Source organism: Delphinus delphis, chromosome 3 (assembly GCF_949987515.2).
Source record: "Delphinus delphis chromosome 3, mDelDel1.2, whole genome shotgun sequence".
Lineage (NCBI taxonomy): Eukaryota > Metazoa > Chordata > Mammalia > Artiodactyla > Delphinidae > Delphinus > Delphinus delphis.
The window spans coordinates 121,476,422-121,491,515 of record NC_082685.1 but is presented as its reverse complement, the minus strand read 5'-3'; the positions used below and the strand labels follow the sequence as shown (position 1 = coordinate 121,491,515).

The following is a 15,094-nucleotide window of genomic DNA, read 5'->3' as shown; positions in this document are numbered from 1 at the left end:
ACCATTCTGAATAATTAAGATTTCCTTTTTCATAGTCTGAATTCAAAGGAATAAAGAAGAAATTAAAAAGGAACTAAGAAAAACTGGACTGATAAAAGAGAAATATTTTAAATACGTATCATTAGATCTTTCCAACAAAGAAAACTGTTTGTCTAAATTTTCTATCTTTTCCAAATTCCATTTTCTTATCTCCAAACAACAAAAAAAGTTAAGAAGTAACCTTTTATTTCTGAACTACAAAAGGAAGGGAAATATGAAACAATTTTAATTGCGTAGGTTAATTCCAATATGTCAATTATCCTTAAAATGTTAAAAAAAAAAAATCTCCCATGTAATATACAAGCACATGATATATGGAATGAAATCACCAACCACTGGAACCTCAAAGGATGTTTGAATAGCATTTGAACTTAAACAAATAAAAAAGCTGAGGCCAAAATAGAACAGATGTAACCAGGCCCACTCAGATGCCTTAAATGGCTGATCATGACAAACATAATACTTAAAGTACTGAGTGTCAGGGAATTAATTTACTGGGTTGAGGCTCACAATTATATGAAAATATGCTTAAGTTATTGGAAACGTCAAAAAATATCTTGTGGTTTTTGAGCATCATTTTGTTTTATATAGCTTTTCAGTTTCTCTTGAGATAAATTTATAAAAATAATTAGCAGAAGAAAGGAAAATAAAAAAACAAATATCTTGTCTTTGTAATACATATCATAGGTTGTATTTCTATACTTTCTCATGTCTGGCTTTTAAGGAGTTAGTTACATGGTGATCACATTTGAAAAAGAAGAGACATGAAATTTTAAAAGTCTTAGAATAAAAACTTCTATCACCCTAGATTCTGTGTTCCTTATTTGGTAGCTACTGCCCTAAACCTTTTCTAGAGACTAGGAGTGAATATTTCCCTTTAAAATTAAAACATTCAGGCAGACACTGACTTTGGATATTGAAAGTTCAAAGGCATTATTATTTTGGAACAAATATCAAGAAATGCATCTTGCTTTAACCATATTAGGGACCTGCATTCTTTATCCATTGTAAGTCCCAGATTTTTGTGACTCCACTTTTAGAAAAAGGCTTACTTCATTATAGAGCTCTCCTCTCCAGTTCTAGAGAGCTTGGAATACATAATCTCATTTGCCTACACTCGCTTTCTTTATCAATTTCATGTTGGGATAATTAGCTAATCTGGGGGATAATGGTTACTCTGATTTCTCACACAAGAATGAAATGCCATTCACACATATTTTGTCTTGCTATTGTCAATCAGGCAAAATCTCTACAAAGATCGGTATTTTCAGGATTAACTCAGCATCTTTGTCCTTTTTCGCATAATTATTGCCTTTTGCTCAAACAAGAAACCTTTCTGTTCCTACAGATTACACAGTGTGGCCCACTGATTGCAGGTCTCATATTTTTAAGTTTAAATTTTTAAAAAGTCATCATTAAGATGGATGGGCTCTCTTCTTGTACCTCCCTTTACAGTGAGTTGTAACTGTTACATTAATCAACAGAAAGGGACTGAAGTACACCTCTAGGCCTGTGCTCTACACTCAGAAGACAGGATGCCTTAGGATGACAGAACTTAAAACTGGGTCAGCAAATTAAAGCACTGATACTCCATTACAGAACATTTCTAAACCATTTAAAATGTCTTTAAGCCTTTAGGATAAATATCTGGAAAAGATAGGACTGCACGCCAATCTACTATATTTTACTGGATCTAAGATACCATTATTTTATGTACCATTAAAGAAAAATAATGCCGATTATTATTGTAAGATACCATCAATTGCAAAATGAATCTAATTTCAGAGATGTTAAAATGCAAATGATATGTGCTTTAGAATTAATGAAATATGACAATCGCTAGCACTATGCCAGGATCAACCTATTGAAGTTCCTGCTTTAAAGGGGTTAATTACTAAGTCCTGTGGATAAATAGGAATCAAAATTCCACCCTCTGTGATGTTTTACTCCCTTTTCTCAGCCTAATTTATTTATATCGTATGAATGTATGTTTCCAAATAAGAATATCTAATGTTTTTCTCTTTGCATTTGAAGAAAATAATTCTCACTTCTTTCTCTTACTTACTCTGGTGGGCAGGGCTCAGTGTTGCAGGTTCTTTGATTTTCAGGTGGCTTACTATCAGGGTCACAGTAATTGTTCTGGACAATGGAGTTGTCGTCCAACCTTTTACAGACCACCTCCTGTCTTTGGACACCTTGAGAAAAGGAGGACATCATTAATTGAAGAGTAGTTTACCTTCCAGTAAGTTAGGTATGCATAGCTTTCCTCTGTGGGGGATCAACCTCACTGGATCGCTGCTGTCTTATCTGTTCCAGAAACATTTGACTGCTCCTCTAAAAAGGAGAGAAGACCTGGTCATTATATTGCAAATTTAGGCAAAATTATTGTTCTCATATTTAGAAACATAACTGTTTTCAAGTTCAGAAAAGAAACTATTGGTAATTTTAAACAATTAATATTCCCATTTGTATATTCTTCTTCATGCTTTCCTTTAAAAAAAGAAACTTTATTTTCCCAAAATATCATCAGATAAAATGTATGAATATACATTTCAGTGCAAAACAATGGTTGGATATCTATGTAAAAACAAAACATTAGGGACAAATTTACTTTTTAATATTTTGTAGGACAAATCCAATCAATTTAGTCTTTGTTAGGAACACGCAACATTCACACATTTCATTTTTTCTCCTTCCATTTACAGATTTATTTCTCTGAAAGCCCACAAGTCTAGAATTTAAAGACTGCAGTGAGCCTCTTTAGACTGCAACCCATCAGTAATCTATTTGCTTTGATAGAGTCGGCCCTTGTTGATTTCACCACTGGCAAACAGATATACACATTTTCCATCAAATATTAACTTACAAAATACTTATCTCATTCTTAAAAATTGGTCTATGTAACCTGTTTGCCACAGCTAAAAATATTCTCATAAAATTTGTAAAATTCTAAATATATGTTTATTATTTATTGGCAAAGATATCCACCACACCTTGCTCACATTTCACAAAATACGAAGACACACACAAACACACTCTTATCTGTAAACATGCCTGGTGAATAGACTTTATGCAGATTCATTTTCTCTTCAGTGTGGAGGAATCAAAAGAAGCAAAGATAGGTGTATCAAGGTCTCAGAGGAAAGTCAATCTACAAGACAATGCTAAATGTTCCAGATCCTATAGATGTAGCAGCTTACTCCCAGAATTGAAAATAAAAGCACAAACTAAGCTATCCCCCTACTCATCCATCCCATCTCTATAACCTGGTAGGCTAAATTACCTAGAACCAGTTATAAAAGCAGCATTAGCAGTATCCAAGCAACTACAGCTTCATACCTACCTAGCCCCACACAAACCTTCAGTTTTTCTTTTTTTTTCTCAGTTGCTTTTAGTAGTGCCCTAAAGAAAAGAGTTTGACCCCAAATTAGGGAAATCAATGTGAAACAGGACCATTCAGTGAAGGAAACTGTCACTTAAAGAGCTACGCACCAAATGCTTCCCCAAGGTCCCTTAAACATCCTGGGAGTCTGCAGGTGGGAGTACCTCAGTCATCATGTTTTGCACACTTCTAACTAAGCACTTTGAATTTAAAGATAGGGAAATCTCTTTCCCTGATGGCAAAAACCATTAAGTCCCATAGCCCCCATGATGGTGGTGAGCAGATGAAGAAGGTATATTTTATTACTTGCAGTGACCCAAGGCTCTTACTGATCAAGTTTTTTGGTTTTCCTAAATTTAGGGGTTTAAAATATAGACAAACAACTTACTTGCAAAATGTCTCAGAGTATGTGCTGTATTCATTCCATCCCAACCCCTTGAATAGGCCAAATATCTCAGTTTATGCGACAACAGTTTGGAATTTTTTAACTATTAAACTTTAGATTTTTGAGGGAAGAATGATTCACACCAGGCATAGCTTTGACCCATTCACAGATGTTCCACAGTATTCACCACATATCTCCTCACTGTGTCATTCCAGTGGGCAGATAACTAAGTCCATGTGATTCACCTGGACAAAAATCTCTATTATTAGTCATAGGATTCAACACCCACTGCCACAGTGGCTCAGAATAGCCATCTACCTGGGTTCAATACTTGCTCCTATCAGGAGGAGCAGGGGACTGCTTTTATAGGTTAGCATGGTTATTTTTTAAAATATCCATTCAAATATAATTATACTTGGAGGGGGGAGACTCAAAACATCCACTTACACAAAGGATTTACAACTTCAGCCAACTTTTATAAATACATTTAATAACTAAAAAAAGATGATTAAACTTGCAATAAGGAAGTTGGCATTCAAGCTAGTATCTCGGTTGTTTTTCAGAAAAGGATAAACTTTTTATTTTTATTTTATTTTACTGAGGGAGGATAAACATTTTCAACACTACAAAATGGAACTGATATTGCTTTATATAAGTGGCAGAAACATCAATTCAGTTTCTACAGGTTAAGATAAAATTCTACTTCCTTTAAAAATCGTAGAAATGTTGTTTGGTTATAATGACATTAGTTTTTAAAAGTAGCCTTTAATATAAAAGCAAGGCTTCTGCAATTTGAATCACAGATGAGATATTAGTTATTAGAGGTAAGATTTACATTTGATTTTAAGAGAAATTCTAGCCATGTATGATCTTGAAAAACTTCAGCTACATAACATTTATTGTTAAAAATTTGGAAAATACACAAAACCAGAAAGAACAAAATAAAAATTATCCACAATCTCATATCTTTGCTTTGGACCTTTATTTTTTATTTTTATTTTTTGCTGTACGCGGGCCTCTCACTACTGTGGCCTCTCACTACTGTGGCCTCTCCCGTTGCGGAGCACAGGCTCCAGACACGCAGGCCCAGTGGCCATGGCTCACGGGCCCAGCCGCTCAGCGGCATGTGGGATCCTCCTGGACCGGGGCACGAACCCACGTCCCCTGCGTCGGCAAGCGGACTCTCAATCACTGCGACACCAGGGAAGCCCTGGACCTTTATTTTTAAGGTTATTTTGTTCTTTGGTGGGATCCAGTAATTAATTTAAAATTACATAGTACACAAACTAAAAATGCCAGCTAAATATGGTTGGCAGGTCATTCATTCATTCATTCATCCATTCATTCATTCAATAGAGAATAATTACTGAATACAAGGCACTGTACTTCTTATGAGATATTGAGCTAAGTGCTGAGAATTACAAATTGACTTAATTTTGTCATGCCTCTCAGACTTCTTAAAAACTAGAATTTAGGGGTACATTTCACTTTCATAATTTCAGAATGCTATTTTTTATGAAGTAAAAATTAAAGTCCTTGAATAAGCAGCTGAAATAACTGTATTTTACAAAGATGCATTTTCCTTGCATTCATCTTTTATTAATTTTCTTCTAAAATGTCATATTAGACAGTGTGGTATTTCACACTCGAGAACTGACTGACTATACTAGTAATCTATTCCAAACCTTCCTAAAATGCTGAACTATCTCCCTTCAATAGCACAAATCTCCTTCCAACTTTTACCCCCACACTTGGCAGGTTTACAGAATTTTTTTTTTTTTCTTTTTAAATCAGCAGCAACAGAATAACTCTCTAAACCAATGCACCTAATTGGATGGATTTTTCAACACATACTTTTGGATTAAAGAGAATGCAGCTTTTAGCTTTAGAAAACACAGATCAACTGGAAATAATCTAAACCAAGTCAACAAGAGAAATGATTGAGTTTAGAATCTTTTTATATGATCAATCCTCTTGTACATAGCTTCTTTTAAAGTAATCTGTAAAACATTGCTAAGAAGTTGATTTAAACCTTTCAGGAATAATTACATCCAGTTACACAAAACCACTATGCTTTCAAATCTAAAGATGTATAGTTTATAACCCAAAACATAAAATGTCCGTATGACCAGTCAGTATATGCCTAATCAAAAACAAAATTCTGGTGGCTTAGTGCCCATATCCCCTGGAGATATGCAGGTGTTCTGCAGAATTTAATTGGTCAAACTTAAAATTGCACTAATTATATTTATTCTTAAACACCTGAAGTTACTGGCATGCAAATTCTATACCCAATTCTGTTTTTAAACGCAATTCCTCTTCCATGCTTAAAAAAAAAAAAAAAACTTTAATGGTTTCATATTACAAAATTTAAGTACAGAGATGCCATTACCAATATATATTTACTTTAAACTTTCTAAAATGGGTGTATCCTGTTTAGAGTCTTTTAATTTGCTTACCATTTTGGTTCTTTGATACCAAAGATGGTTCTTAACACGGAAATATAACTCTTATTTTTAACCTGGAAGTTTAAATTTGTCAGATCTTATATTTAATTTCTGCTAAAAGTTACAGATGATCTACTTGCCCATCAAAGGTTCTGCTGTCCAATGGGAGGAAGGAGTACCCAACTTGAATCACTGCTCAAGCTACACATGAAGAAATGGCATTTAATATTTTGAAGTAGCATACACCATAGGAAAATGAGCAAGAAGTCCACCAAGCTGCGAGTGAGTCCTATATGGAACCCTTCATCTGTTGTGCTTACTCTAGGAAATGGTGATGGTTCAAGAATATAGGGTCTTTTGCTCAACAGCTGCAGAGCCAATCCTGAGTGAAGACTTTAGAGACCATTCCTCCTCTTCATTTCTTGCCTCCTTTTCAGTCCCTCTCCTACTCTTCTTATAAGCTGCTCAATGTTCTCATGTCCCATCTCTCTTCTTTCAGATAATTAAATCATTTAATAAGTTCATGTGTAACAATATTTAGCAATTTATTGCTTTTCTCAGGGTAGTTCATCATTTTAAAAGTAGAGAGAGGGCACTTAATGCACAGAAATTACCACCTGAATCTCATTTGAAAGAGTGATATGTATTAAACCAAGAAGGATGTGGGAGAGGTTAAGGGCAAGAGAAAGATCTTCTAGGTCTTCTCAAATCTACTCATAAGAACCAGCATTTCAGTCCTAGACGATTCAACTGGTAAGTGAGCAGTCTGTAACTACATGTAAGTCAGTAAGGGAAAGACAGAAAGGAAAAGTGTAACTTTGGGATTGATGGGCTAATCAACATCTAGATAACTTAACCTAGTGGCAAAGCACATCCTATCTACCCAAGAAACCGTTTTCTGAAGAATAGGGGGGAAAAAGTTAATAAGTCAGAGCTTACAGTACAAATGTGGTTGGTGGCTAAGGCAACAATTTGCTTAACCACAGCATCCAAAGTAGCTAGCAACCAAGACAACACTATATAACCACAGTATACAGAGCATATGGCCAACAACATTAATTTAATCTAAATCTTCAGTGCAGATAGCATCCAGAGAGCAACAAGTGCCAGGAAAAAAATGTCTCTCTGCTCTGCCTTTCATGGCTGGAATCTGGCTGCTGTGCTGTGTGATTATTGGCCAGACATAAGCATTTGTAGGGCAGAGCAAAGCCCATCTGCCTTGGATCTAACAGCTGGCATCAGGGTACCAATCAGCTCCACCCATTTGCTTCCTTCTTCTCAAGAGCCTCCTGCTAGTTTTTATCTCCCAAAGGTTTTCTTTCTCTGCCTTTCCAGCGTCTTCCCTTCTGTCTTAAGCAAAATTAAATGTCCCAAGGAAGCAGGATTAAGAAAAGGAGAATGCAGCTCTAAAAGTATTTATTTTTCCAGAACAACTCTGTTTAGTGATGGTAAGGTAGGGTGGCGCATACATATACTGCGTTTATTTGAAATCACACTATCCCTGGAGGGAATTCTGACTACTCATTATAAATTAACAGTAATCTCTTCCATGGAAAGGTCTAGCTTAACTCATTGAATTCCTACTAAGTCTAAGCCATGGGTTTTCATTATCATAAGGGGGAAAATGAGTGAGACAGACTTGACCTCAATGAGATTACATTAATAATGAAGGGAGGGGATAAAACAAGTACCATTATAATTATATTATGGAACTTACCTTATCTAATAAAACAATGCACTTTCAGATGTAATATTTCTAATTTAACAGTTCCTTCATTTTGTTATGTTGCTGTCTGATTTCTCTTTCCTTTATCTTCATGGATCTTAAGAACTCTTCTCATAGCCAAATGTCTGAGGTAATTCCCTTTCACTTTATCTTGTTACGATATTTTTTTCTCACTCTGACTTCTGTCATGTTTAGTTACTACCTCTTTTTGAGTTCTAGGCAGTTTAGATAAATGATGTAAGGCAAGTTTTCATTCTCCTTTGTAAAATGAGACCAAAAAATTAGATGATTTCTGATGTTCCTTTCAGATCCAAAATTCTATGAAAGTTGTCTTTTCTTTTTTCCTCCACAATTCAATTGTTCATTTTTCCCCCTTCTAGATCTGCTTTTCCCCTGTCCTCTACAGAATAAGAAGTCTGGAAAACAGGCATTTGTTAGATTCCATTTGGTTCTGCGTCATGTTTCAGTGTCTCATTTCTTAGCAGTGCGAGGTACGTATCAAAGGGGTTAGACATGTCAAAAGGCAGAACACTAACTAGAAATAGGACTTTGTGAGAGACGAGTTTCTTAATATAAAGAATTAACCCATATTATACTAAAAAGGAATTTCCATGAACTTCAGTAGGAGCTTATTTGTTTTGGGTATTTCATTAAACACTTTAGAGGAATGATGCTGGAGTACAAGGAGGTCTTGAGTTTCTTCCTTACATTGTGATGGATTTATTACCAATAAGAAGCTTTTCTTTAATTATATATAGAATCCTTTTCTTGGAACCAAAGAGCAAATATTTCAGATTTGAATTATAACAAGGACACAATCATAAACAAGCTGTATAGTTTTAAACTAAAATCTTAATTTTATTTAGATAAAAAATGGGAATAATAATATCATAAGATCCTATATAATCAGGATGATAATGCTTATCATTACAAGAAGTTTTATTTTTTCCCAAAGTATTTTATGCATAATACCTTGTAAAGATGCATAGTGTTATGATTGTCAAAAATGAGATTTGGGACAAAATTTCAGTGAAGTGAAACATGACCTGTGACACACAGATCATAAATACAATAGGAAGGCACTTAAACTTTGGTTTCAGCCTTACCCAAGTTTTTCAGTGAGTAAGATGTATCCCGGCCCTATTCATGTTAGAGAAGAATATAATCTCTAAAGCAACAGAAATGAAATGGAAGAGGAAGGAAAACAGCATTAGGAGTGTTTTAGGTTAGCACAGATTTCTTGCCCTCAGTTATAAATCTTAACACTAGAGAAAAATGCAAGCCACAATATGCAAGGGTAAACAGTAAAAAATGTCAGGTTATCAAGCTAAACTTTCATATGTAAATTTTTTACAAGAAGTTAGAAAGCTTAAATTATATTGAAAATATACAGGAGAATTCAAAGAATTTTTTTAAAAAGTGTATTCTATAGGGGAAGCTACATACTTAAGGAAAAAGATAAATAGAAATAATTATTAGAGACAAATAAAAGAAAAAAACATATTAACTTCCGAAGCATGAACCAGCCAAGAGCATGAGTTTACCTAGAGGAGTAGCCCTCTCAAGGGCATGTTGCAGGAGAACTGAGCCAGGTGCAATTGATAGCTACAGAGCATAGGCTTTTGGGAGCTGTGATGTTCACAGGTGCCCTGCTCTGATGCCTGGTACAACTAATCCCATATGTTAAAGGGTACTCTTCCTTCTCAACATTGAAAATGAACTGAAAGAAGGGGATGATAGGAGAGAGTGAACAGGGGAATGCCACAGTCAATGCAATGATAGACTATTGTCTAGTCTTACAAATATTTTATTTTTCAAAGACCAAAGAGAAAATTATGGAATAATGAACAAAGCTGATGCAAATCTTTATTCCTTGTAAACTCAAGTCACGTTTTACAAGGGACGTGTATCATTAAAAATATCACAGTGATCTGTTTTACGTCTAAGTTTGGTATATACAGGAACCAAATGTAAAAGGACCCTCATAGTTTCGAACAATAGTACAACCTCACACAGAAAATATCTTTTATAGGGAATTTTTCTTAAAAACTAATTATATAACTATATTTCTTCAAAGGGAAAGAAATGACAATGACTAAAGGGCTTTCAATTATTCAAACTAAAATTTCCATCTGGTATCTTTTACTTAACTCAAAGTAAATTTCGGATGGTAATTCCTAAATTAAAGTTAAGCAAACAATTATAAGATTTGACTTATTAATGTCTATTTTGAAACTTGAAAATCAAGTCTATTTTGAAACTTGAAAAACAATTGAATTTTGTTTTCCTCTGTTCCATTTTGGGACCCCTCCACTTTGAGTTTCTTTCCAAGTTAAGTGAATATGTCCTTTATAAGCTGCAATACAAGTGTTAATGGTCAGTTGACCATTATTAGTGATGTTAAATATGTTAGCCATGTTAGAATTAGCAAAGAAATTAAAAGGACATCTGTGAATATGTAAAGCATTTGCCTTTGTTTTATCTGGTACTTTGAGAGCTATTCTCTTTCAGTCAGATATTAGTACTGGCAAAAAGACTGCATCATATTTTTCTAATAATTACTTTTTAAAATTGTTATTTTAGAATGGACTTACGTACTTTTAAGTGCACAATTATAGTTCTGTTGTATCATTCTTGGAAACAATAAAATATGTAACATTAACATAAAGTGCTTCCATAGAAACAATGTAGAAATATCCAGCTTTCTAAAGGGGCGAGGTAATCTGCATGATAGATTCATTAAAATAATTTGAAAAGTCTATTATTAATAAATGGAATAGTGTGGATTATTACATAAACTTGTTAGGTAGTAAACTGCAAGGGAGAATTTGCTATCAGGGGCTCTTTTAAATATATAGTTTCTTTTTCTTTTCTCTCTCTTTTTTCTTTCGCTTTAATCACCCACTAACCTGAAACTGAACTAACAGAGACAGAGGAAGGAAGCATATTCAGGAGGGCACATCAGAAGATATACTTAATACAGATATGAAGGGGAAATTTACATATTACTCAAAACCTCTAGTTTCTTAATGGAAGTGCAGAAGAGTCTCCATTTTTAAACTCTGAACATCACCAGGACCCTGAATAAGGAGTTTATATGCATTTTTTTCCTCTTAGGAAATGAAGTTCACCATCTACTGAAAGGAAGTTAGGTGACTAATTTTTATCCAACTTTACTGACACTCATTTGAAATCAAGAGTTCTCAAACTTTCCTGGTTCACAGTACTCTTAGTGTCCCAGTACTTTTTTCACAGCCCTCCCAGGCAGAAAAAAAAAAAATCTGAGTTTCACTTATTAAGTAGTTAGGTCCAAACAACTCAATAGTAATAATTTGTATGGTGTATGACCGTGTCACTGTGTTTCTATTGAAAACGTACAATATTCTGCAGTGCCTCTGTGAGTCTGCTGTAGTGTCCTGGGGTACTATGGGGCATTGTGAAAAATATGGCCCTAAATCAGGAAAATACAAATAGTACTTGGAAACTATGTAAAGCATCTTAAAAATCTTAAAGAGTAGAAACCAGTTTCAATATGTATAAGAATCCAGGTGAGCCAGGTGAAACCACAAAAAGTAAAATAAAAAGAATTTGCCCTAGTTAAAAATTTTTAAAACTTATATGCTACACACACACACACACACACACACACACACACACACACACACCACATTAGGCTTAAGATGCCATCCAGGGAAGAAAAAGAATAACAAATAAAACAAGCATCTTTATAAAATTTGAGCGTCAAGCACACAATAAAAATTAATTAGGCTATGTAAATGTAAAAGAAAAAGTAATAACATTCTAAATGGTCAAAGACAGTTGATTAGAAACATTCCTGAAACACTCCATTGTATAAGTAAGAAAAATCTGTGCCCTTTGATCTTCAAACAAAATCAAAATTGCCTCTAAAAATAAACCTGTCTCCCCCTCCCAGACTTCCATCTAAGCATAGCTTTAGCTTATCTTTTTTTTTACCCCTGAGCTGCTAAGCAATGAATGTTTAGCAGAGAGATGCCTTTGTCAGCAGAAACCTGACCAAATTGGTATGCAATTTTTTGTACAAAGAGAAAGAAAAGCCTAGAAAAAACAGTTTGAAGAAAGTAATCAAAAGTGTCAGTAGAACTGATTGCAGGACGAAGACTGTTTATTTACAGTATAAATGTAAAACTAATACATGAAAATACATATGTATTTCTGACCTTTCTTTGCACAACTAAAGGATCCTTAAGGTTTCTTTCCTAACAGAACAGGTACAACAGTACAGCATCAACTCTCAGTTAATTGGTTTTGGAAGTTTTGCTTTAAAGCCTAAGGGTTGTATTAAATAAGAGGAGGAGTTGGGGGGGGGGGTCGGGGAGAAGGGTGGGGGTGGAAGGGGAATGGTTTGAATAGTGGGAAATGAGAGCACATCCAGAAAGATAGGGGAGGAAATTATCATGAATACTGCTGCATTTTGCAAAAACTCATTCCCTAACAAAAACAACAATTTCCTAAAACAATAAAAGGCCTTCTCTGATTACAACTATAAGTCACAAAGAGAAAAAAAAGTTTGTTATCAGTTTTCACAAATGTTGAGTTAAAACAGGGGCCTCATATTCTGACTTGAGTCTAAATTAAAGTTGGTTAAGTACATAACCACTTATTCATTTTAGCTCCCTAAGTACCACAGAAACTTGAAATGAGAAGAAAGAATTTTGGAAAATCTGTTTAGCACAATTGCACTTGATCTTAGCCAAAAGGCCAAGAAATGATATTTAGCACAATTTCGGTCAGTTTTGAAAGCATTAATTAGATGCTTATAAATGATCTATCAGGTAAAGAAGCATGTAAATAAACTAAACTACAAAAATGCTTTCTAAAGGCATGTTGAAGGCCAATGGCCACACTAAACAAAATTATGAAATTAATTGGTATTCTACCACTTTTTTCATTTCCTTCTCTGATGTCCCTAGTTACTTTCCCACCCCAGATACTTATACCTAAATCGTTTGCATTCCACTAGTAGCCAACTAATAACAGAGGTGTGAGTTAGTAATGCTCCCAGAGGTATTTGCATCTGAATGTAAATTATTTGAAGACTAAATAAACCTTCAATTAGCCTCAAAGGCAGTACTTCTCAACCGTGGCTACACATTAGGGACCTTTTAAAAATCTGATGCCCAGACCATACTCCCAAGCACTTAAATCGGAATCTCTGGGGGCGGGCCCAAGCGTCAAAATTGTTTAAAGTTCCCCAGGTGATTCCAATGTGCAGCCAAAACTGAGAATCATTGCTTTAGGGAAAGCATTTGAAAAAATGAAATTTCAAGCTAGTAAAGGAGAAATTCTTGAGTGGGGAATATATCATGTTGCTCTACTGATGATGTCAACTGATGAAAAAGCTCTCTTCAAGGTAAAGGACCATTTTTATTACGAGAGAAAATGCTACATTAAAAAAAAAAGAAATCACTAGACTTCTAAGTCTTGATTTCAGCGTTACTTCACTTGAGTATTACTGTAAAACAGGAAAAACAATAGCAGTGCCTGTCTCATGGTGCTATTGAGAATAAGCAAATGAAACAGCGAACCAAAAAATGTTTCATAAACTGTAAAGTTCTATTTGTCATTACACAGCTGAGCTAGAACCATTTATCATTAAAAACACTAGGTGTAATGTGATTACAACTGTAATATGGATTATTACCTAAAGGATATGTTAATTTGTTTTAATAGACATTTATTTTATGAAATCTAAGTATCTAGCCCAATGTTTCTTGAAGTATGGCTGCTGAACCAGTATCACCAGCATCACTTGGAAATTTGTTAGAAATGCAAATTCCTGGAGTCTTCCCCAGACCTACCAAATCAGAAACTGGAGGCAGAACGTAGCAATCTTGTTTGAACAAGCCCTCCAGGTGATTCTGATGCACACTACAACTTGAAAACCACACATCTAGCCAAACATCAGTAAAAAGAGAGTATATATAACTAAAATCAAAAGATGAATAAACATCATTTTTTCAATCTTTAAAAGTCACAGTGCAAAGGCGTATCAGCATAAATTACTACTTAAAAAAACTCCTAAAGCTTTGTATTTTAAAATAGTACAGTTCTCACTACCTAGCCAAGCTTTATCAATCAACACATTAATCACGAATACAATAGTAGTATATAAATTTAGGAGTCAGATGAATTACAGAGTATAGAAACAAAACTCTAGTGGGAGTAACAATGGTTCAGAAAATAGTCCAGTTTTAATTGTCTCAATGGAAAAGGCATAACTGTATCTTAAAAATCACATTTATCCTGAAGACAACACTCCACAGCATCTCAATGTTCTTATTCAGGCTAAGGAAGTGTGTCAGCACTGACTCAGAGAAAAGACCATTTCTTGGACTGAATCACTAGCAGTGTTTCCTGCAGTCTTAGATTTGTCACTGGGTCTGCTAAGCAACAGAAAAACAATCTCAAAACTTCTTATCTTAAAAGATCTCGTAAGAGAAAATATCAACATTGCTCCCAAACTCAAAGTCCAAAGGTCGTGAGAACACTGAACAGTCTTGTGAGACTGCAATAGAAAGTTCTTTGAGATCTTTCTTGTTCCCTCTTTTTCCATTTTAAAAAGTTTTGGCAGTATCAAGATACCTAGCACCACTTTGGAAAGATGAGAGTGGAGTATCCCTGTTAAGAACACACGTTAGTATTCATCCTTAGTTTCTGAGTGAAAACTGAGAAGAAATGACTTTTTCCTGAAAGATTCCTTAACAACAGATGAAGTTCCATTTACCATTACTGAGCAGATGACTCTGGCTCTCTCTTTGATCAAGATTCCTGAGTCCTAAGGGATTTTCCTTTCCTCAATCCTAAGCCTCCTGTATTTAAAGAACCTTGGGTTAAAAGTGGGGGTATGTGTAGGAAGAATAACTCCAATAATTGATATCTGTACTCTATATTCTAGGAAATATTTCCAACCTATTCAAAGTAAACAAAAGAATATAATCAAAATTATACTATCTTTCCCTGACAATTGCTTTGCCCCACCTTACAAAAAAAATAACAATTCTAAACTCTCATTTCCCACACTGGGAAGAATAACACAAATATATAATTGCCAAAATAATTAATTCCTTTTGTTC

General features: G+C 34.6%; 1 protein-coding gene across 1 annotated transcript in view; it reads right to left on the bottom strand.

Annotated features, from left to right (window-relative positions):
* The window catches only part of ADAMTS6 (ADAM metallopeptidase with thrombospondin type 1 motif 6), a 270,671-nt gene that overhangs the window by 31,085 nt on the left and 224,492 nt on the right, over window positions 1-15,094 (bottom strand). Inside the window, exon 21 of the mRNA XM_060007024.1 lies at window positions 2,105-2,234. Within this exon, the coding sequence (XP_059863007.1) occupies window positions 2,105-2,234 (130 nt within the window). The remainder of the gene's footprint in view (window positions 1-2,104; window positions 2,235-15,094) is intronic.